This window comes from Cebidichthys violaceus, unplaced genomic scaffold (genome assembly GCF_023349555.1).
Source record: "Cebidichthys violaceus isolate CVI_PGR_0920_01 unplaced genomic scaffold, fCebVio1.0.p SCAF_49, whole genome shotgun sequence".
NCBI classification, from domain to species: Eukaryota; Metazoa; Chordata; class Actinopteri; order Perciformes; family Stichaeidae; genus Cebidichthys; species Cebidichthys violaceus.
In genome coordinates this window covers 528,605-549,692 of record NW_027176694.1, presented here as the reverse complement: position 1 = coordinate 549,692, position 21,088 = coordinate 528,605, and the positions used below count along the sequence as shown (strand labels likewise).

The window sequence follows — 21,088 nt, the reverse complement described above, 5'->3', positions numbered from 1 at the left end:
ATTTACTTTATTCTGCTCCCAAACTTGACCTCCAGTATTAATCGGTGTAGAAAGCAAACACCAGGAAAACGTTTCCTTTTGGTCAACTAACCTTTTCAGTGATGAGAGTATACATGTAGGCTCTTAAGTGAACCATGTGTTCCCTACATCTCCGGTGCTTCATGAAATCTCTGCCAAATACATTTGTACAGACATGCATGGTCACCAGAGGATGAATCCTACTGACTTTGGTGAGTCCCTGACTTTTCATGTTGCCCCGCCATAAGTTCGAAATTTGAATTTCAAAACTAATGGCATCAACCTCAGCTGTACTTTGCTTTTTGTGATTATTAGCTAATGTTAGCATGCTAGCAGTCTCAACTGAGACGTTGAACGTCAGCATGTTAGCATAGTAAATGTGATGTCCACATGCTGAATTTAGCATTTAGCTTGAAGCACAACTCGCTTTCTGTTATTCAGCTTTAATACACAGTCAAACCTTTTGGTAAAAAAGAAAAAGAAAAAAGGAAGTAGTCAAGTGACTATGAATGGCGACTATGTAAACAGCTTTTTAGTACAGGCAACATTATTTTAATTGTTGCCTTGGTGAATGCAAACTAGCTAACACTGGATTTAGCTATTTTTAATAGCCCGAATGGAAGCGCTGTAATATTCTCAAAGAGAAAGACGCATCGCCACAGGTCACCGTCTCTGAGTAGTTGAACCAAGTAGAAAGCAGTTTCTTTAATCACTTTTATTAGGTGCAAGATCTCTACTCTTCAAAGTATGTGGTCGGCCATTTTTATTGAATGTTAGCAGCCCAATGCCAACAATCTACCCGGGACCCATGGATTATCTGGGTGTTAAATTAAATTAAAAAACAAATCGGCCAATGAACCAGTCAACCAAAAGTTGTTCTACACGACCATCTGTAGTCAGATATAGTTCCTGAAGAGATGCTTCACCACTGTCTGCTGTTGGATGCCGTGTGCTTGGTTTACTTTCGTTGTATATCTAAACCTGGTTTGGAGCTTCAGAGGCGTCTCGCCTCACAAATATGCTTTTTACAGTGTTTGTTGCTTTAACAAACCCTCAACCCCCCCCCCCCTTCCTCTTCCTCATCCACTCACCATCCCCTTCCCTTCTTCTCTAATCATAACCCCCCCCCCCAACCCATCAATCAACACCACCCCCCTGCTGCTCTTCCTGAAGACCCCTTCGCTACGACGGAGGGGAGTGGGGCCATTGCTCAAGAGCTGGACCTGTTCGCCATGATGCCCACCGATACAGATGCCACCAGCGTCACCCCTCCCACCTCTATTGAGGCGCCGACCATCGTCGCCCCCATCGCTGCCCCCGCTGCCCCCACCCCTTCTTCCACCACCACCACCACCACCACCACCGACACCACCACCACAGAGTCTGCAGCCGCTCCGACTCTAGATATCTTTGGTGGTAAAGTCCTCTCGCTCTCATTATGCCTCTCACTGCTTTGCCCTGCATTATGACGATGGTGATGATGATGTAGGTTTTGATAATGATGATGACTGTGTTGCTCTTGCTAGTGATGATGATGACAGTAGTGGCAATGATCCTGCCCAGTCCCTACATTTCAGATTTGTTTGTTTTTTTTATTTTCCATAATGCCTTTCCTTGAGATACAGATCATTTTATCAAGTTAATCAAGCATCTTGACCTCCTCTGCAAAAATGTATGTTTATAAAATCCACAATCAAATCAATTTTGTATGCAGTTTTACAGTTATCCATTAGTTATTTATTGTTTTGGACCAAAATCGCAGTTTTAATTTGGCCTCTAGGGATAAAAATGGAGGTTGCTCAACTTGTTTTGATGATTAACCAAATACTAACAAACAGACTGCCAAATCTAGGAGAGAAAATAGTTTTCTTCTCCTGCTTGTGACCAATGTTTTAGATACTGACTGCTGAGAATGCTTTATTTTAGCTTATGCACTTGAGGTTAAAAGGGAATATTGCTCAATGTCAGAATCCATGTATGCCCAGTGTGAGCTAGGATGGGATCCAGCCCCCTGTGACCCTGCACAGAATAAGTGTGCATAGATGATGGATGGATGGACATATTTATATGCGTTTCCAGCCACGTTGTAGTCGTAGTCGTTCCACCACTTTGGTCAAGACTGAAGCATTTCAGCAACTGTTGGATTGATTGTCGTCAAACTTGTGCAGGTGTTCATGTTCCCCAGGGGATGAATCATCTCACTTTGCATTCAGCACCATCAGGTCAAATTTGAATTCGTACAAACTGTGGTTTTTGGCCTCAACTGTACTTTGTGTTTAGTGCTAATTTGCTAATGTTAGCATGCTAACAGGCTCGTGAAATGAACCTGGTAAATATTACTTGCTAAACATTAGCATTTTAGCTCAGTCACTGTGAGCATGTTAGAATGCTAACGTTAACATTTAGTCAAATCACCGCGGTTCCTGCATACAGCCTCTTTTAGCCTTGTTCACTAAACATGTTGGAGATTGGGAAAATGAGAACTCTCAAAATTCACAGAAGCAAACGGGGAAATCTTCATGCTGAAATTTAGCAATATACCCTTTTAACTTTTGCACTGTTTCATTTTGCATTGCACTGAATAGATACACAGCAACTTACCCCGTTTAATAATCAAACTATCTGCTACTCTCTCTCTGCTTTCCCTCATCTCTCTCTTCTTAACTCATCACTCTGTATGCACTGGACTTGAAATCTGAATGTACATATGATTGTGTGTCCTTGTTCTTAGATATGTTTGATTCTATGCCTGAGCAAAGCCCTACCACAGAATCCAAAGCCGCTACCACTCCTAGCGTAGACCTTTTTGGTGCAGGTACAGGAGTCGATATCCATTTCTCTGTGTGTGGAACCTCTTCATCTCTTCTGGTTTCCATACGTCCACTCCTCTGTCGACTGTTTTATTTTTTCCCTTCCCCACACGTCTTGGTTTGTCCCCCATAGTGGTATGAGAACTGTGCATGTAACCCACTCGTCAAGTCTTGGACTGTCCTTGTGGCTGCTTTCTATCTACGCTGTCTTTCTACCTGCCACGCTAACACTTTTCTTTGCTCCCAAACCTCCGTGGTTTCCTTCTTTCTCGTATTCTGCCTCACGCTTGCGCTGGTCACTTAGACCTCCCTGCTGTTTCACGCGGGCCTTCTCCTTTGCCCGAGCCGACTCCGGTTGGAGACATTGTGACCGGTGAGTTAAGCTGCTTTTTCTTTACTGCATCACTGTTTTCCCTTCCTTCTTTCACGAAGTGTGCAGCCGGCCTCAACTTATCATGACATTTTTTTATTTTATTTTTTTTGTGCATGGTGCTGGTGTCCGCATGCACATGCACACCAGTCCTGTACCGAAACGGTGCACGCTTCGAGGTTGTGGATACACAGTTGAGATGCAGGGATGCCTGCCTCGTCTCTGCATGTCTGCAAGCCTTTTAGAACGGCCATAAAAGTTCATGAGCAAAGCATTCTCCCCTTAGAAATACAGCTGTCACTGATCAATGTAGTCACATAGACTGGAGAGTAATTTAATCCTTTACTGCTTCTGTCTCTGCCCGTCTCTCCGTTCAGACTCATTTGACTCTCCAGCTGCCGACGCTCCCGCCGCTGCTCCCGTCGCTGCTCTCAGTGCAGCCTCCACCCCAGAGGACTCCTCTCCTCTCAAAGCAGAGCCAGCACCTGTCATTGACCTGCTGGGTACTGTACCTCCACACACACACATACACACACACACACATCTCTTTACAAGCAACATGTGCTACGAATGTGTTTTTCATTTCTCAGTTAATACAGTGAATGTTTGTACCAGTGGGGCCGATAGTGTCCAGATGTGGTGATAGGCTCTAGGTGTTAAACTAATTTCACCTTAGACTATTCAGCGGACTATATTGCAGTACTCAGCAGTAGACCACCAGTTACATTACCAAAATAATTATTGTGTGTTTGTGTGTGTGTCTCCGCTGAAGTGAGGTTTTTTTCAGTGTTTTTTTGCTGAAAATTTAGCGTACTGGAGTATAAACAAGAGGCGTTAATCTTTTCGTGAGGATTTTAGCGTGGCATGGCTCTAGGTACGTTAACGTCGGGCTGGCTGTCAGTCAGTCGGTCCACTCACGGAATATCTCAACACCTACTGGATGGATTGGCACATATTTTGTACAGATAGTCATGCTTCCCAGTGGATGAGTCCTTGAATCCACCATGAGGTTGGCATCTTTGTTTTTTTTGGTGAAATATCATCGTGGGATCACGGTGAAATGTGTTACACACAGAAATGTTTTGGACCTTTTTTTCACCTTCTTTATTTTGGGAACGATGGGAATTATCAGAAAGATATGGCAATATATTGGGCATAAATCAGGAATAGATTGGGATGATTTTCTTGCTCTATGATCTGTTAAAATGATTCAGATTACATCTTTCTGATTTTCTTGCTAAACCATTATTATAGGAAAAATATAGGACACCGCCTGAAAAACTTGCGCTGCTCTCATTGATTAAAACAAAGGATGTTGTGGGTTATGGAACAGGAGGGTGGGGTGTAAAGCCACAGTAATGATAATAACAATAAGAGAGAGACTCTCCTAAGCACCAGCTGTGCCTTACGTGCATACAGTATATGTCGTCAACCGGAAATCTATCTCCAGCTACACTAAGCTTTCTTTTTTCTTAATTTCATTTGACATCTTTGTTCCCTTTTTTTTTCCTCTTCAGTCATAGTTTTGTGTTATGAAGATAATCTTGTCTCCTACATTGTGTCCCAGTGTGTGGTCCAGGGCTGACCTCTCTCACCCCTTTCTGCCCTGCATGCTGCGTTGTGGATAACCGGACGGCCCTGCAGACTCCTTCGGCAGTCCTGTGGAGGAGACGCAGAGCTCTGCTCCTGGAGGGCCTGGAGACGATCTGCTGGGAGGTGGGTCTCCTCTGATATTGTTAGGGAAATTATGGTTGAATTAGAAATTCTGAAGGGACCAGAGCATTTTGATAAGACGTTTTCGTGCTGGCAAACGGCTGACGGAAACGTTTTACGCTGATTAAGAAATTAAGCAGGAAGTAATGACGGAGTTGCATTTGTCAAATGAATAATGGCGCAGACTTGGCAGGGCTGGTTACATTTTTATTACACAGCAGTTCCAAAGTGGATTTGGACTCATTTGGAAATGTCTGCAAAATGTCTGTTCAACACAACTTCCTACGGATGTCAAAGCCAATTTCAAGTCATCTCATCTCATTTCTGTTACTGAACTGCAATAGTTCATGAATGAGTCACAAACATGACTTTTAGTTTTTTTATCTTTGATGGTTGAACAATATGATGTTTTCAACACACGCAACACAAATATATATATATATATTTATTAGTTTCAATATTTAGTATCTATTTTCTTTTTGCATACTTAACTGTGTCCTGCTCTGATACTGTAATACATATCATGAATTCCACTTATTGTTCTTAATAAGATCTGGTGTTTTAACTGTTTTAGTAAGGTGCTTGTCTTATATTCTGTCTCTCTGTGCCGTGTGCTGATACTATTTGCTGCAGCAGTGTCCGGCTTTGCCCACCAGGACAACCAAAATTTCATTTTGCTTCCTGAGACGTCTCGTTTGCCATCTGTTGTGACAGTAATCATATTTAATATGTGCTCCTCGTGGAATTAGGGTGAGTCAGAAAACAGTGCTACATATCACAGTCCTGTCTGTTACCCCCCTTAGGCCTGATGTCCCCCACCCTGGCTCCCACTACTGCCCCAGCTCTGGCTCCAGCCTTGGCTCCCATGCCGAACGACCTCTTGGAGTCGGGCTTTGATGCTCTGGGCTCCCTCCCCTCTCCAGCGCCGCCTGTACCTGCTGTGGTACCAATAGTACCAGCTGCACAGGATCCCGCAACCACCACACCGGCGCCCTCTGGTGGCTTTGATGCTTCAAGTAAGTGGATTATGATGGTTTATGTTCTGTTTTCATTTTGGTAATTTGTCTCATTGTCATGCCTTCTGAAATACTAGAGAATCTCAATGAGTATTTTGTTCATATTTGCACAGGTCACCTGCTTGATGCACATGAATCTGCTCTGGCTCATTAAAACTGAGCTACCTTAACCATGACCTAGTTAACTCTTCCTGCTGAGAGCCTGACTACTGCATGAATGACTCACTGATGTGCTGCTGTCACTGTCCTCCACATACGTCCAACGGTTGTTTCTGCTGACTGCTTAACTCCTCGGCGCTGTTGCCTTTCTCGCAATGATTTTTCTTTTTTGTCTCTCAATCTCTACTCTTGTACTTCTCACACTTTCACAAATGCTGTGCTTTCTCCACCTCCTGCTCCCCCCACCACCTCTCTGCAATCTTTCTTTTTCTTTCTTTCTTTCTTTCTGTCTTATTTGTTGTTTCTGCTACACACGTTTTATCTTCTGCTTCATTAAATGTCCTACTTCACCACTATCCACACCCCCTCCACTCTGCTGGGTCATTGCTTGCTTCTTCTAATCTGTAACCGGTGAGTTCCACCCGGCAGCGCGTTGCAGCATGTGCAGTTTGGACATGTCTTCCCTTCTGCATCTTTGCATGTTGCAGTATGACCCCCGATTGTCTCCTGCATGAGACAAGGCCGACTGTATTGTTGTTTTCTTGCCCTTGGTCTTGTAGAGCAGTGGCTTTTATGGTAACCACATGCCATCAAGGCCCAGGTCTGCAGTAGAGTCTGCAGGTTTTTATATATTATTACAAGTGGCCCATCAAACAGCCTCACACTGTAATAAAAAGTCTTGTTCCTTGGTTACTTCGGAGGTCAGAAACATAAAAGATGTACTTTTAATGTGTTTATAGAACGTGAAACCTTAGTGGTTAGAGGCTAGTAGTTCTGCTACACTGAACTTTCAGTGGTGGAAGCTTGTTAATTCGGCCCTGTGTGAAGCCTAATAAATAGTTAGCTAAAAGTAATGGCTAACTAGTTAGCTAAACGTAATGGATAAACTGTTGAAATAGAAGCTAGCTAAAAGTTCGAGAATAACAGTTGAAATATACCTTAAAGTAATGATAAGTAGTTAGCTAAAAGTAATGGATAAACAGTTGAAGTAGTTAGCTAAACGTAATTGATAAGTAGTTGGCTAAAAGCAATGTTGAAACTGTTATCTAAAAGTAATGACAAGTTGTTGAAATAGAAGCTAGCTAAAAGTTCTTGATTAACAGTTGAAATGATAGCTTAAAGTGGGCTAATGATAAACAGTTGAAGTAGTAGCTTAAAGTAGTTTCAACGTTGAAATAGGTAGCTAAATGTGATGGATTAATGGTGTAAATTGTTAGCTTAAAGTATTAAACGGTGTAAATAGTTAGGGTATAGATAAAAATCAGAATTGGTTGAAATATTCAGCTTCTGACAATCCCAGTAGTGTTAATTAAAATACAAACTTGACCAAACAGACCTAAACATTGACAGACATTTTTAATTATACTGTATGAAGACATTGCTATAATCCATTGTGTTCAATAACATCCAGTTTAAAATCAATTCAGATGAATGTATTTGGAACATGGCAGGTGGTGTTGATAACGGGTTGTCTGTATGGGCTTTGGGGGAACGTCAGACAAGGTTGAAGGCCACTGCCTTAGTGAAAACACCCTCAGCTTCTGTAGAGGCTATTAGGAATGGAAACCTGTGAACTCTGTGGTCTTGATGACACCTGGTTCAAAACCAGTGCTTTATTCCAAAATCAGCCAGTTTAAGTCCCTGAGATGCGACTATGTAAACTGGCTGTGCAACTGACCAAGTGAGTGCAGTTGCTGTAATTACGTCCCTTTTGAATGCTCAAATATATTTACAGTGCAGTCCTGCATTGTGCATGCGGTGCACAGCTGACTACTGATGCTGTCACAGCTGGATTGTCCCCTTCACTGTACTGACTGGTCTCACATCTGCCCGTATTATAACTAGATTAGGGATTTGCAGGTTTGTAATCGGTGTTGTCTCTCTGATGTCCCGTCATTCCCCCCCCCCCCCCCCCCCCCCCCCCCTCTCCAGTGTTTGATGGATTAGGCGACTTGCTGATGCCTTCCATAACACCCCAGAGCACCGGCGGCAGCACTGCTGGTAGTACAGCAGGAAGCATTGGAACTCCTGTCGCAGCGGGAGGGATTGCAGCTGCTCCTCCGACGAAAGCTGTCGGAGGAGACCTGGACTCGTCATTGGCCAACCTGATTGGAGGTAGACTGCAGCTGCAGTTTGTCTGGAGTTCAGTCATTCATATTTCCTAATTAAATAGAAATGTAACTGGTTCTTCTTTCTTTTTTCTTTTCAGACCTTGGAGTAAAGAAAAAGTAAGTGTGTGTTTAAAGATGTAACTTCTATAAATGCAACACGCTCAAGGCTGATCAAGCTTTAAACTAGGCCAAAAAATAAAATAAAATCATGCCTTCAATTTTATTTCATTTTTGGACCATATTTTATCAAATGAGCTGTTTACTTTTTAGTTTGCATCTAACCCAAGCAAAGTCTTCCACATCTACATAGATACTATAGGAGGGAATAATATGTGATGAATGTGACAGCAGTAGTTTGATTTCGTTAGGATTTCTTTGGAGAAAAAATTGAAGTCTTATCTAACAGATTTTCTGCAGTCGCAGACCGATGAACAGCACAGTAGAGCCTGAGGTGTATCCTGTGTTTGATTCTCATTAGGGACCCACAGAGTGAGAAGAAGCTGACAGGAGGGGCCAACTGGATGCCACATGTAGCTCCCACAAGCTGGGCTACACCAGGAGCCCCCATGGTAAGAACAGCATCGGCACCACGCCCCCAGCCATGACATCACACTTCATCCATAAAGAAGTTTTGCTGCGAACAAGGCGTGGCTGTGGCTCAGGCAGAAGAGGGGTTCGATCCCCGGCTCTGCGTGACGAAGTGTACTTGAGCGCTGACACTGAACCCTGAAGCTGCTCCCGATAGGCCAGGACCTTGCATGGCAGCTCCGCCTTCTCCATCGCTGCATGGGTGAATGAGAGGAGCTATATTGATGCAGACCATTTATTTCTCCAGACACCACAAACAACAAAGATAAAGATGGCAAAGGAAAAGTTCTTTCACTATTGCAACCATTGGAATTCACACTGGCTCTTCTCCGTGTGTCTCTCTAGGCTGGTGCCACCCCTGGAGCTCCTGGGGCCCCAGTAGCAGCCATGGTGCCGCCAATGAGCGCACAGCCTGGCTTTGGCATGGTGAGCTTCAGTTCATGCATAGAAAAGTTCTCTAGAATTTAACCGTTTATCAGTTTTTAATCAGCAGGATTAACCGTTAGATCACTGTGATGGCAGATGATGATGAATCTGCATAGCCCTTAAACGTCTACTGTGTTATCCCTGTGTTTCCAGCCTCCTGCAGGAGGGCCTGGAGCTCCCATGATGCAGCCCATGATGGGGCAGCCTATGATGGGACAGCCCATCATGAGACCTCCCCGAGCTTCACCCGGAGCCGCTGCACCAGGAGCACCGGTAACAAACCACCCATAGTGAAGCCCTCAGTGAATAATCGATCAATTTATACTTCATTTCAGGAAGATTCTTGTTATTGTAAAAAGATGCTGTAAGTTTTTGTTCTTATTTTTCTCAGATTCCTCCAAGCCAGAGCCCCAAGAAGCCAAAGGACCCTTTGGCAGATCTCGACCTCAAAGACTTCTTATAACGCCCCAGGTGGGAGCGCGGACCAGTACACGCAGTATAGTAAATTGTAGTAATAGTAGGAATAGTAGGAATATTTGAAGTGAACAGTCTCAGAACTATTTAGACTTCAGTGGGTCATTGGCTACTAATTAACGGTACAGTGTGAAGGATTTAGGGAGATCTATTGGCAGAAATGGAATATGATATTATTAAGTATGTTCTCTTTAGTGTATAATTACCTAAAACTAAGAATCCTGTTTTCGTTACGTTAGAATGAGCCGTTTTTTATCTACACATAGAGTAGTGACCGCTTCACGCAGCCGGCCGCCATGTTTCTACAGTAGCCCAGAATGGACAAACCAAGCACTTGGCTCTAGAAAGGGACTTTGGCGATTTGATTGTAGTTCTCCTGCACGCACACAAGAAAAGTTTCTGTTGGTTGTAGTCTGCAACCTCACAGCTAGATGACACCAGATCTCACACACTGGACTTTTAAGGGACCATGTTGAGTGTGCGTGGAGTGCTTGAACCCCTTTTAAAAAAAATCTTAACACATACCATACAAACATCAGTATTCATAGAAAAAACGTGATAAAAACAAAATCACTGTCTGTCAGCTTTGCATTATTTAAAATGTGTCTGACTCTTATGTTGAAATGTTCTCTATTTCCTGTCTTGCAGCTGCTTTCTTCTCTGGAGCAGGACCCTCTCACCTTTTACCTGGTGTCTGTCGACATCTCAGGATGTTCAGCGACTATAAGAGCCTCTTATCTCCACCCCGCCCATCAACACCCCACCCTTCTCCTGTGTGATGTCGTAGCACAAACTGTGAAAGTGAACCATAGCGGATTACATATATATATATATATGAGAAGAAAAAAAAATACAAGCGTGTGCTTATGTAGATGTTCTAATCTTTTGTCTAAAGAAAATCACTCAAAACCCAGACAAAAAAAAAAAGTCCACAAAAGTAAGTGAACGAAAGTGAAGGCGTGTGTGTTTAGGTTTCTTTCCAGTGTTGAGTTGAAGATGGATGTGCTTTGGTGTCCTAAGCCCCACCCCCCCCATATGTGTCCCCCGCCTCCTTATAAAGGGGGAGGAGCTCTTCTTTGTCCCACTCTGATTGGATAAGAGTGGTGAACAAAGCCCCGGTAGATTTCTTTGGAGAAACCTGTTGTGTGTTGTTTACAGAAAGGTCCTCGTTGATGTACATAGATTTCTCTGGCGAGGACTAATCTCTATTCTGTATGTCTGTTGAAGAGAAATATAAATGTGAATCTGACATGAAATTGTAAGAAGTCGTGTGAGTATCCTTCTATTTCCCGTCATCTTTTGAAAGTATTTGGAAACAAATATGTCTACCGCTACATAATTACTGTATATTAAGAAACAACTTCCATGGGCTTCTGAATCATACCAGACCAGCAAGTGATCCTTTTCATTTTGTTCTTTTTTTTTTTTTTTTTTTTTACTTGTGGCTTATTTTTGTATGTTTCTTTATTTGTCCCGTGTTACATTTACATGTTCTGTTTCCGTTAGAATAATCGTCCTCAAACTGCTGTCGATATATTTGCTGGCATCGCTATTAAAGAACATATCTTACAACTAACTCCCAGAGAAAATGCTTTAGTTATTCGTCAGAGAGGTAAACTCAAACTGTCCCTCAGTATAACTGTACATGTTTCTGCCTGCGGTTGTGACTCTACCCACGTGGATGTGTCTGTTGCCTGTGCTTTCATTATAACTACGACCAGGTCAGTATGATTCCCTTTTGTATTTAGAGTAGGAGATTATTCCATTGCCATACTAAACTCTATGTTCAGACAGATCAAATCGAAAGATTTCAAAGAATAGCAGACAACCAACCTCCAGTAGAAAGGACTTTAGTAGCAGTCAGGTCCAGCTTTTGCTAAACAAACAAAGTTTACACTCACTGTTCCTCACCAAATAAGCTTTTGGGTGCGTCATTGAGACATTTGAAAAGCCAATTTTTTGAAAAACTTTGAAAGCTACATTGTTTACACACAAAAAGGGGCCTAAGGACTGAACTCCACAGGGTACCTTTAAAGTTCCATGATACTGTACGAACCTATTGCAGCCATTGCTGTGGGACGTGACGGGCCAAGTGACAGCGCGTATGCCTGCAATGCTGCTTTGACAATATTGTAATTCACCTGAAAAAATGCAATATATTTGATTTCTGTCTGAACATATTTTTTGTTCAAGTTGTTCGTTTGATCTTTGCTGACCTTTTGGCCCATTGTCAGTTGAGCAGCACAGTGGCCACAGGAGGATGCCACTAGTCCGTCTAGTTCATGATCTTGTCCCCAAAAGCATCGTAACACAAAGCTCCTCTGTTCCCCGCAGACTAACAATGAAATGGATGTGTTGATATGCATGTGGACAGCTGCTGTGTAACACCAGGGGCCCCGGTCCTGTGCTGTAATCCAGACTAACGTAAAGCCTGTCGTCTTTTCAGTGGACTGATTGAGCGATCGGTCTTGAGAATCTGACACCATTCAGAGAAAATGATGGCATACTATTAACATTTTTCATGACTGAATTATTCAAATTGTATTTTTTGTTTAGTTGTAAATTCATTTTATTTACGATGGCCCGCCCCAGTGCATGTAAGCCCTTTGAGGTGCAATAAATTCAATGACGGCTTGAACTGCCCATGATGAGGACTTCTTTTCTTCCATATCACACAGATTTTAAACGTGTCAGTTTGAAGCTGTATGTCATAAAGTTAAATCCCGACACATCAACAGTACGTTCATGACCAAGGCCTTATTACCAGCTTGGTAAAGCGGGCGAATGCCGAAGGCCCCAGACCCTGAGGGGCCCAAAAATCCCTCCAGGTGCATTGCTTGTAATTTGGTTTTTGGACACTTCATTAATTCTGAATTTTGGAATTCACACCATGCACTGAATTAATGCAGATCCTGCATTTCTACCCATAGAAGGGCCTTGTGTCAAAATCCAGATTCCCTATATACAGTTGTTTTAACTCAAATGACCAAAACACAATTACCAAAGAAAACCAGCATAAGTGTACTGTTTGTGTCTGGGGATCAGGGGGCATTAGGAAGCTGCCATGTATAGTCTGCTGTGTAGACTGTACTAAACATCGGTTTTTGACCACTTTGACAAAATGTACATATTATCACCTTAGAAAGTTGATGTGGCTAACTTGCTAGCAAGCAGATGTTTATTTACATACAGAGCAACACTTTCTGTCCAGCTGACTACATCCAATATTCACTCTCCTTCGCTCTCTATTTGGTCTTCATCACCTGAGAGAAGTGTCTCTCTTTATCTGCTAAATGCTCCACTATGTGCACCAGCTAGCTGCCAACTTTGTCTGCCTGCAATTTGGTACCGGACAGAGCAATGAGGCCAAAGAGTTCATTGCTCGTAGATGACATCTTTTACATTAAATGTATAGAAAATATTGATTAGTGAATCTTCAATGGGAAAATTGAGGCAGTAGGGTACATACATAATGCGCATCAGGCCAGAAGTCAGATGTGTCGAAACGGGCCCAACAGTACATTTTGCCCCCAGCAAAAATAATGAAGCCATGCAGTTCAGTAGTTTGACTTATTAACATGCATTAGTTGTTGTTGAGTAAGTACGTTTTTGTGAGTTGAGCAGTTAATTAAATGGTACAGTTACTGTTATAAGTAGTGGTCTCACAACACCTGTTGTCCACAGACCAGTGTATAATAGCGGACATGGTTCTTTGTAATCAGGAGCATCACAAACACACACACACAAAAGTAGTAATCTTGGTTTAATGGTTGGTAGTCTTCAATCGGCATCATTGATTTCAGGTATTTGGTATTCAAAAGGATACTCGCATGAATTTTTGGAACATAAAGATCAACTTGAAAGGTCAAAAATATCACATGCCAGATTTAGATTTGTTATTTTATAACAATATTGCCTCGGTAATCTCATTTAACCCTTAGAATTAGAGAAATCTCAACAGCTCAAGTAAATCATTAAATGGTTCAGTCCCCATCTTAACACAACCCCAATATGTCGCCTCACATGAAATACATCGTTACAGTACTGGGCTATCAAAATATATTCTGAGAAGTCTCCCTGCCCCCCCCCCAAAAAAAAGTTTACAATTCCATAAATTAGCACCACGTCTTCTGGATAAGCACCGATATAATTATGTGCACAACAATGAAACCACATTTCACTGCGTTGCTAGAACAGAGAAAAGATGGTGTGACTCACAAATCGGAAAACAATTCTATCCAGGATTCACGAGGACCCTTTCTCTTTTCTTAAAAGGTAGTTGTAAAAAAAACATGTCTAGATATACACAATGCAAAACACCAGTTCCATCAATTCAAAATGTTTGTAAAACCAATTATCTCAATAGCTCTATATAGTTCATTTGTAAAACAAAAGTTACATAAATTTCTTCTGGGTCTTTTGTCAAAGCCATCTTTACAGTGGTGGAGAGAAACTTGAAAATGCAAGTCTCTCCATACAAAGCCTAGTTGGAATTTAAGATGAATGTACCAGGGGATTCGCTCACAAACATTTGAATATACACTCTTCCAACATCGTATCCAAAAAAGGTCAAATCTTGAAAAAAAATAGAGCCAAAATAGGAAGCAAAACGGCAGATCTGAACGATCTTAAATACATACAATACATATTTTTTTCTTGGTTGTTTTTTTTTTAAGCAAATAAATTAGAAAAGCTGAAGGGCCACAGTTCTCTTGATGCGCTGACAAGTTCTTGTTGATGTCAACACTGAGTCTGCATGGCTGTGTGCGTTTGTGTGTGTGTGTGTGTGTGTGTGTGTGTGTGTGTGTGTGTGTGTGTGTGTGTGTGTGTGTGTGTGTGTGTGTGTGTGTGTAGATCAGTGTAGCAGGAGTCCCTGGGAGGCACAGAAGGTAAAAGGAAGGCAGGAAGAGGAAAGGCAGTCGCCGGGGTCCCTGGTGGGGGGGGCGGGGGGTAGGTAGGGTGTCCCTTGTGTAGAGAGAGGTGCTGGTTTAAGGGGGGGATCCTGTGTTTTCCTTAGGCTACCTGGCACTCACTCGAGTCCCCATGGACCCAATAGCAGATCTGGGCATATTTGAGAGGTGTTATCCTCACCGCCACGTTGTAATCCTGCTGCATCCCGTTCCCGTTTACATCCACCCACTGGTGACCGGAGAAAACCCCAATGATCTTCCTCGTCCACTTCTTCTCGCCAGGCTCTTTGAGGCGGATGTAGATCCCAGAGCCGCTGGAGCCGGGCTTGGCGTCGCAGTACTGGTACAACAAGTCGTTGGACTCCTCAGAGACAGAGCAGAACCGGTACACCAGGTTGCCAGGGCGGTCATCATCGAAGCCAGAGAAGTGGATCCTCCCGGCTGGGAGCTTCTTGACCGAGGGGATAACACCCAGATCCATGTGCTTGACCTTTGGCGCTTTCTTCAGCTCCAAAACAGCATAGTCATAATCCGCAGCCAGTCCGTCAGACACACCTTTGAACCAGCCCTTAGGCACCTGGGTCTTCTTCACCCCGGTCCACTTAAACGAAGGTTTCCCTGATTCCGCACTTCGCCGACTCCTGCTCTTTCTACCTTTCCCTTTCCCTTTACGGTCCCCTTTCCCTCCATTATCTTCCATTTCTTGCACTTCCTCTTTATCCTTGTCCCCCTTTCTCCTTTTGCCCTTTCCTCGCCCTCCTCTCCCTTTGCCTCCTTTCCCACGTCTGGACTTCTCCTTCAGAATACCAACGCGCAGCTTCTGCACCCCATCTAGATAATCCTTCCCGTCGTGGATGCAGTGGGCAGCGGTCAGCACATGTTTAGGCGACACGAGAACCCCGGAGCATCCTGTGGAGATCTTCACGGAGGTGGAGAAAGGATATTTGGTGGAGAACTGCTTATCTGAGATGGTGAAGCGGGTATCCGTGCCGTACACCTCGCGCTTTTGCCGGGACCTGGACGAGATGTTCCCGGACCAGGCAGTCACCTCATTGAGGCCCTGCACGGAGACTGAGGTATACGTGCGAGTGCCGTTCTCGTAAACCGTCTCGTAGGACAGGAACTGCTCCAGGTCGTCCAGAGAGGTGGCGGGGAGGCGACGCTGACACTCGATCCCACAGGTCCCGCTCAGCTCCGGCTGAGGATGGGCTGAAAAGTTTGGGCTGCTTAGAGGCACAGTGCGTCTTTTCCTTACCAGGGGCACCTTCCACTGTGGCCAGGTGTACTCGTCGTCCACTGCATTGCCCTCAGCAGCTACAGCCACCACCACAGCCAGCACCGTCACCGGGAGCAGCACACGCAGGGGTATGGGGCCCATTGTTAAGTTGGGCCTGGCTCTGGAATATAAAGAGTAGAGAGGAAGACTTAGGGACAGAGTGTAATAGAGGTGGAAAGACTCAAAGATGAAGTTTAAACGCAGTAGCATGGCTCTGCCAATGTTAGATGTTCGGTCGGTCTACCACTTTGGTCCAGAATGAAATATCTCAACAACTATCGGATAGATCTACTTGAAATATTGTACATGAATGTGAAAACAAGTGAGCCCTAACTTTTCCTCTTGCACCAACATGAGGTTTAAGATTAGAGCATTAAGGTATGCTTAAGTTTTCTAAGCGACATGTCTGGTCAACTACAGGATGGATTGCCATAACATTTAGTACAGGTACTCGGTGTGCCCAGAGGATGAACCTTACTGACTTAAGTGAACCCCTAACTTTTCATCTCGCTCCACCACCACCACCACCTTTATCCAGGAAATATCACCATATGTACTAGTACTAATATGAAATAGATTGCCAATACATTTGATACACATCCATGGTTCCCAGAGGATGAACCCCAATCATTTTGCTGTCCCTTAGAAAGCGCCACCATGGGGTTTATAGTTTTGAGTGAAATGTCTTAACATCTATTGAATGGACTGACATTTAATGGCACACATCTTTATCCCTCTTTTATAATCACTTTGGGCACCATCTGACATTTCCTCTAGCGCCATCATCAGACTCTTTTTTTAAGCGACAGTTCAGCATGCCATTGCCCCATCTTTTATAATTCATTGACATTATGATGCCGCTTCTGCAGCCTTTTGCTTATTTGAACTGTTTCCTTCTCTTCCTTAAAATACCAGCTCGCCAGCTCAACAATCTGCAACAGTTTTCACGTCACGTTCGCAAAAAAGCTTTTGATTATGCTTGTGACACTGATGATTCTGTGATACTTGCTTAAGTACTAGACGTACAGGGCATACAACGCTTCTTCTTTGGAATCTTTAACAAGTTTTACACAAATGCAACATGTGGGAAAACTCAGACTCCCCTGAGCTGAGATGTTGAGGCCTCCAGGTCGAGAAAATATGAACACAGATCCATGTATGGCCACAGGGAGGCAGAGTAGCCCAGAATATTAGAGACATCTGTTGTGTGACAGCACAACATACTCATTATTGCCAAGATTTTCTCAAAAGAGCATTCCTACTCGTCGCCATTATGTATGTAAAGAAATAGTTTTCTCCGTGAAACACATAAAACATTAGCTGTGTGGTTGAGAGGAGATTAATGTCCTCTTGAGTCTTGCTGGAGGCTGCGGGCAGCGAGGAGGAGAGGATGAACCCTGATCCCCTGAATGGGCTGAGACAGTGGCTTGGAGGTTTGCCACAATGGTTAACCTTCTCCTTCAGTAATGACCATATCTGGTTTCCTTAGCTCCACTCTATTCCTCGTCGTGCACTCAAATGACATCAAACATAAAGGCTGCGTGGACCGCAGACAGCCTGCTGGTTCATGCTTCTACTGTACGTGCGTGATGCCGCCAATAACCCTGATAAAGCTTTAATACATTCAGCAGACCATCACTTAACTACAGGGTAGGGGAGCCCGGAGATGAAGTCACACAGGAGAAGAAATCATTTGGTTGCCCTCCTCGGCAGGAGTGCAACTCCAACAGTAGATTTCAAACAGAAGTCACGGTGATTGTATTTTTAACGAAGCTAGATGGTGTGTGACAGACAGAATGACCATCTGGGGACTCCAGCCGGAGCTTATATAGTTCAGGGGGTCCACAACCACACATTCCTTATCAATGAGATATAAGTGCAGCGTGAAAATGAGGCTATGCCTGCTTTGGCAAAAGCTCCATGCAGCATCACCTGTGGACCATATCGATGCATCATCATCCTCTGCAGAGATACTGCCCACTTGAAACTACCGAGAATACCCTTTTCATTCCAGGTTTGTTTTGCCAGAAAGTGCATCGTCATCCAACTGCAAAGGAGACCTTTCGGCTTAAGTTTACCACGTAGTCTAATAAAACATACCCAGTGGCCAACATCTAAACAGCCCCAAGCAGACGGTGATAAAATACAAGCCCACAAGAGCAGTAAAAACAGCCTCAATAAATGAGAATACAAAACTGACCCTAAGTTTCTGTTCAGCTTCACACTCCCCCCGCCAGACTCAGACATAACACAAATCTAAGAGAGCCTGCAATTATATTCAGCATAGAGTGGAAACTGATACGCTGCCATGATGGCTCTCGGTCACAGAAAGCGCTCATTTCAACAATTTTTCCACTGCAGTCAGCTGAACAAGAAGCTGTGCCCCCTCTCCATCCCACAAGATAGAGGCACCCAGGAGACAAGAGTGACCAAAGGATGGCGCTATTTATATGCGCAAGTGTCCATCTCCAACTCAAGAAGCATGGATGAACTTCTATTGTCACGTTTAATTAAAAAAGAAATTAGTTTCATTCATTTAGACGTGTTTACATAACGTCTTCATCTCAGGCACAGAGTTTCCAGTGTGACAAGCACAGGAAAAGACAGTTCTTAGTGTCAGCTCTTAATAATAATGTGCCAAAAAAAGAAGTCCAATTTAAACACAATTCAAAAAATTTTTGTAAATATCAAAGCCGAGTCTCTCCTCATTCCAGAAATAACAAAATATCACTATTGGCAATGTAATGCAAATGAATTCCCTACTAAATTAGATATCCAATCCAATCTAAAGAAACCACAGCTGTAATTCCACATCTGTTACAGCATAGCATACTGTACATGAAAGAATAGGGACGATATTAATTGCAAAGCAACTTAGGCAAACTGTCTATAAAAGTATTTCTGATTCAGGGATTGAAAAAAGTCAATCAAAAATCAGTAATAATAACATAAACATCTCTCAAAATATAGATATAAAAAAGAAATATTGTGCATGACAATCTGATGAAATTCCTGGGGGGGGACAAAGTGCATCCACAAAGAAAATAAGCAACAATCCAAACAGAAAGAAAGCTATTACAAAACTAAAAACATAAACATATGGAATAAACTAAAGAATAAATAATACATAAATAAACAAATAAAGAGCACACTTCCCCCAGGGTTCAATCAAGAGATTGCAATAACTAAAGCAAACAAAAAAATGACAAAGGCTTCCTACCTGCTTGCATCCGATTGATGGATATGCCAAATCCGCAATGTATTGTTTGTTTTCCCTAGAAATATACAAATATGATCCCAGTAGACAACACACGGGTGTTACTGCATCCCAGACGTCCTGGTATCAGCGGGGTGACGGCTCCCTTCTCCTCATTGCTTCTGCTGAGAGAGAGAGAGAGAGAGAGAGAGTCGCAGCCGGGACGCTCCGCTCAGGCTGCACTTGATGCTGAGGAGGGAGGGAGGGAGGGAAGGAGGGAGGGAAGGATGGGGGGAGGCAAAAAAAAAAAAAAGGACTTTTTTTTCTTTCACTTGTGACAAAAGCTGTTCACATATGGGTGGGACCAGACCGGGCGATCTGAGTAAAGGCTGAATTGGGTGAAGTCAGTGGTCTATTCAGCAGCGGCCCAGTATGGGAGGTGTGCCGGTGTACAGCGGGCATGCGTCCCAGCCAGGCAGCGGGAGGAGCGCGCCTCAGTCAATGGGACTTTCAGCAGACTGTGAAGGAATTAGTTCTGCCTCTCCCTCCACAATAGATTCCAAGGCGTTTCCATTGTGAGTCGTGCGAGCCTCAACATCTGCAGCGCTTTTTTATTCTGCGAGTCCAGTGAGGCGTAAACACTAGTAGCTGTGGCTGTACCTATAATGCACCAAAATTCTGTCTTTACACCTAACAGAAATGTGATGACCTTTCATAATGAACAAACATTAAAAAAAAAATCCTTTCAAATAGAAGGGGATTATGATTAATATTCACAAAATGTTGGTTATCCTTTTTATTGGGACCCTAAACTTGGGGCCAGGACTCCACTAAGGGGTAAAGATCCATCTGATCCTGTACATGTGGATCATGAAACAATACCAGGAGGAAAGAAAAATCATTGTTCTATCTTCTAATCTTTAGCTTTTCTGGTAATACACATTATACCTGAGGCTACTAACAAGCATTCAGATTAAACAATACCAGATGTTTTTGCATCCTTTACCCTTTACTTAAAAGTGCTGAAAGCACACTATAAAAATACTCTGTCACATCTAAAGCTTGACTCCCTCCAACAGTTTAGCGTTGCACTTTGACGCATACTTCTTCCTTGTCAAAACCTACATTACCCACGATGCACCGTGACAACCAGCATTTCAGCCAGAGATTCAGGTGGGGTATGCTATTAGCTGCTAATGTAGCCTGGAGCTGCTAGCCCCAAGGATTCTTTAAGAATTTAAATATTTATATGTATGCACATATGCATGACAGAAAGAAATGTGCCACCTCGTCAACTTTTATCTTTGCTTACATTTTGCGCAACCTAACAGGGATTGAAGTCATTCAGTGTCTTGCTCGAGGGCCCTTCAGCGGTTTTGGTTGTTCACTGACAACCTTGGCCCTCTGGTTGAAGCACAGTGTCTCTGAGCACTTGGCCGCTTGCTGCCTCCACGACGTAACAAGAAGACTGCCATGGTGACTCGTTAGAGTCTCGATGAGCCAAGAAAAAGGCACGGAAAATATGTGTGTAATGAGAGGGAGAGAAAGAGAGAGAGAGAGAGAGAGAGAGAGAGAGAGAGAGAGAGAGAGAGAAAGACGGGGGGAGGAAGAAAGGAGTGTGATGATACACATCTGGCTCGAGGGGGAATGAGGAGTACAGGATGTAATTTGGATTTGAACCTGATCTTTGTGTAATCACTTGTGCCAGTCACTTTGATTTACAGGAGGCTTTCACAGCAGCTCAGCCGATGTCGGCAAACTGGTTGTAAATTTACACCAGTTCCTGAATCCGTGTGTTAGAGAGAGACAAGTCTTGGGTGGCCTGCACACCTGACCGGCATGTTGAGGATCCCAATGGACGCTCGTCCATGTGGGCAGTGACCACATTGTGTAGTTGGAATATGAGCTACGTTTTCTTCTCTCTCTCTCTCTCTCTCTCTCTCTCTCTCTCTCTCTCTCTCTCTCTCTCTCTCTGGGTGTCTCTCTCTCCTTCAGGCTTAGCATGTTAATGAAACACCTAC

The 21,088-nt window shown here is 43.5% G+C and overlaps 2 protein-coding genes across 2 annotated transcripts; one reads left to right on the top strand and one right to left on the bottom strand.

The window, feature by feature from the left end:
* Positions 1 to 1,445: 1,445 nt before the first annotated feature.
* snap91a (synaptosome associated protein 91a) lies at positions 1,446 to 12,328 on the top strand. Its single transcript, XM_068730029.1, has 12 exons — positions 1,446 to 2,833; positions 3,133 to 3,201; positions 3,576 to 3,701; positions 4,843 to 4,914; positions 5,715 to 5,927; positions 8,019 to 8,201; positions 8,296 to 8,314; positions 8,676 to 8,766; positions 9,131 to 9,211; positions 9,365 to 9,484; positions 9,603 to 9,682; positions 10,334 to 12,328. Exons 1-11 carry the CDS (start codon positions 2,752 to 2,754, stop codon positions 9,672 to 9,674), a joined length of 1,128 nt encoding a protein of 375 aa, XP_068586130.1. The 5' UTR covers positions 1,446 to 2,751; the 3' UTR covers positions 9,675 to 9,682; positions 10,334 to 12,328.
* A 1,107-nt stretch (positions 12,329 to 13,435) lies between these two features.
* Positions 13,436 to 19,300, bottom strand: prss35 (serine protease 35). Its single transcript, XM_068730070.1, has 2 exons — positions 19,092 to 19,300; positions 13,436 to 15,992 (listed from the first exon to the last, which is right to left on the bottom strand). Exon 2 carries the CDS (start codon positions 15,971 to 15,973, stop codon positions 14,699 to 14,701), a length of 1,275 nt encoding a protein of 424 aa, XP_068586171.1. The 5' UTR covers positions 15,974 to 15,992; positions 19,092 to 19,300; the 3' UTR covers positions 13,436 to 14,698.
* Between the last annotated feature and the right edge of the window lie 1,788 nt (positions 19,301 to 21,088).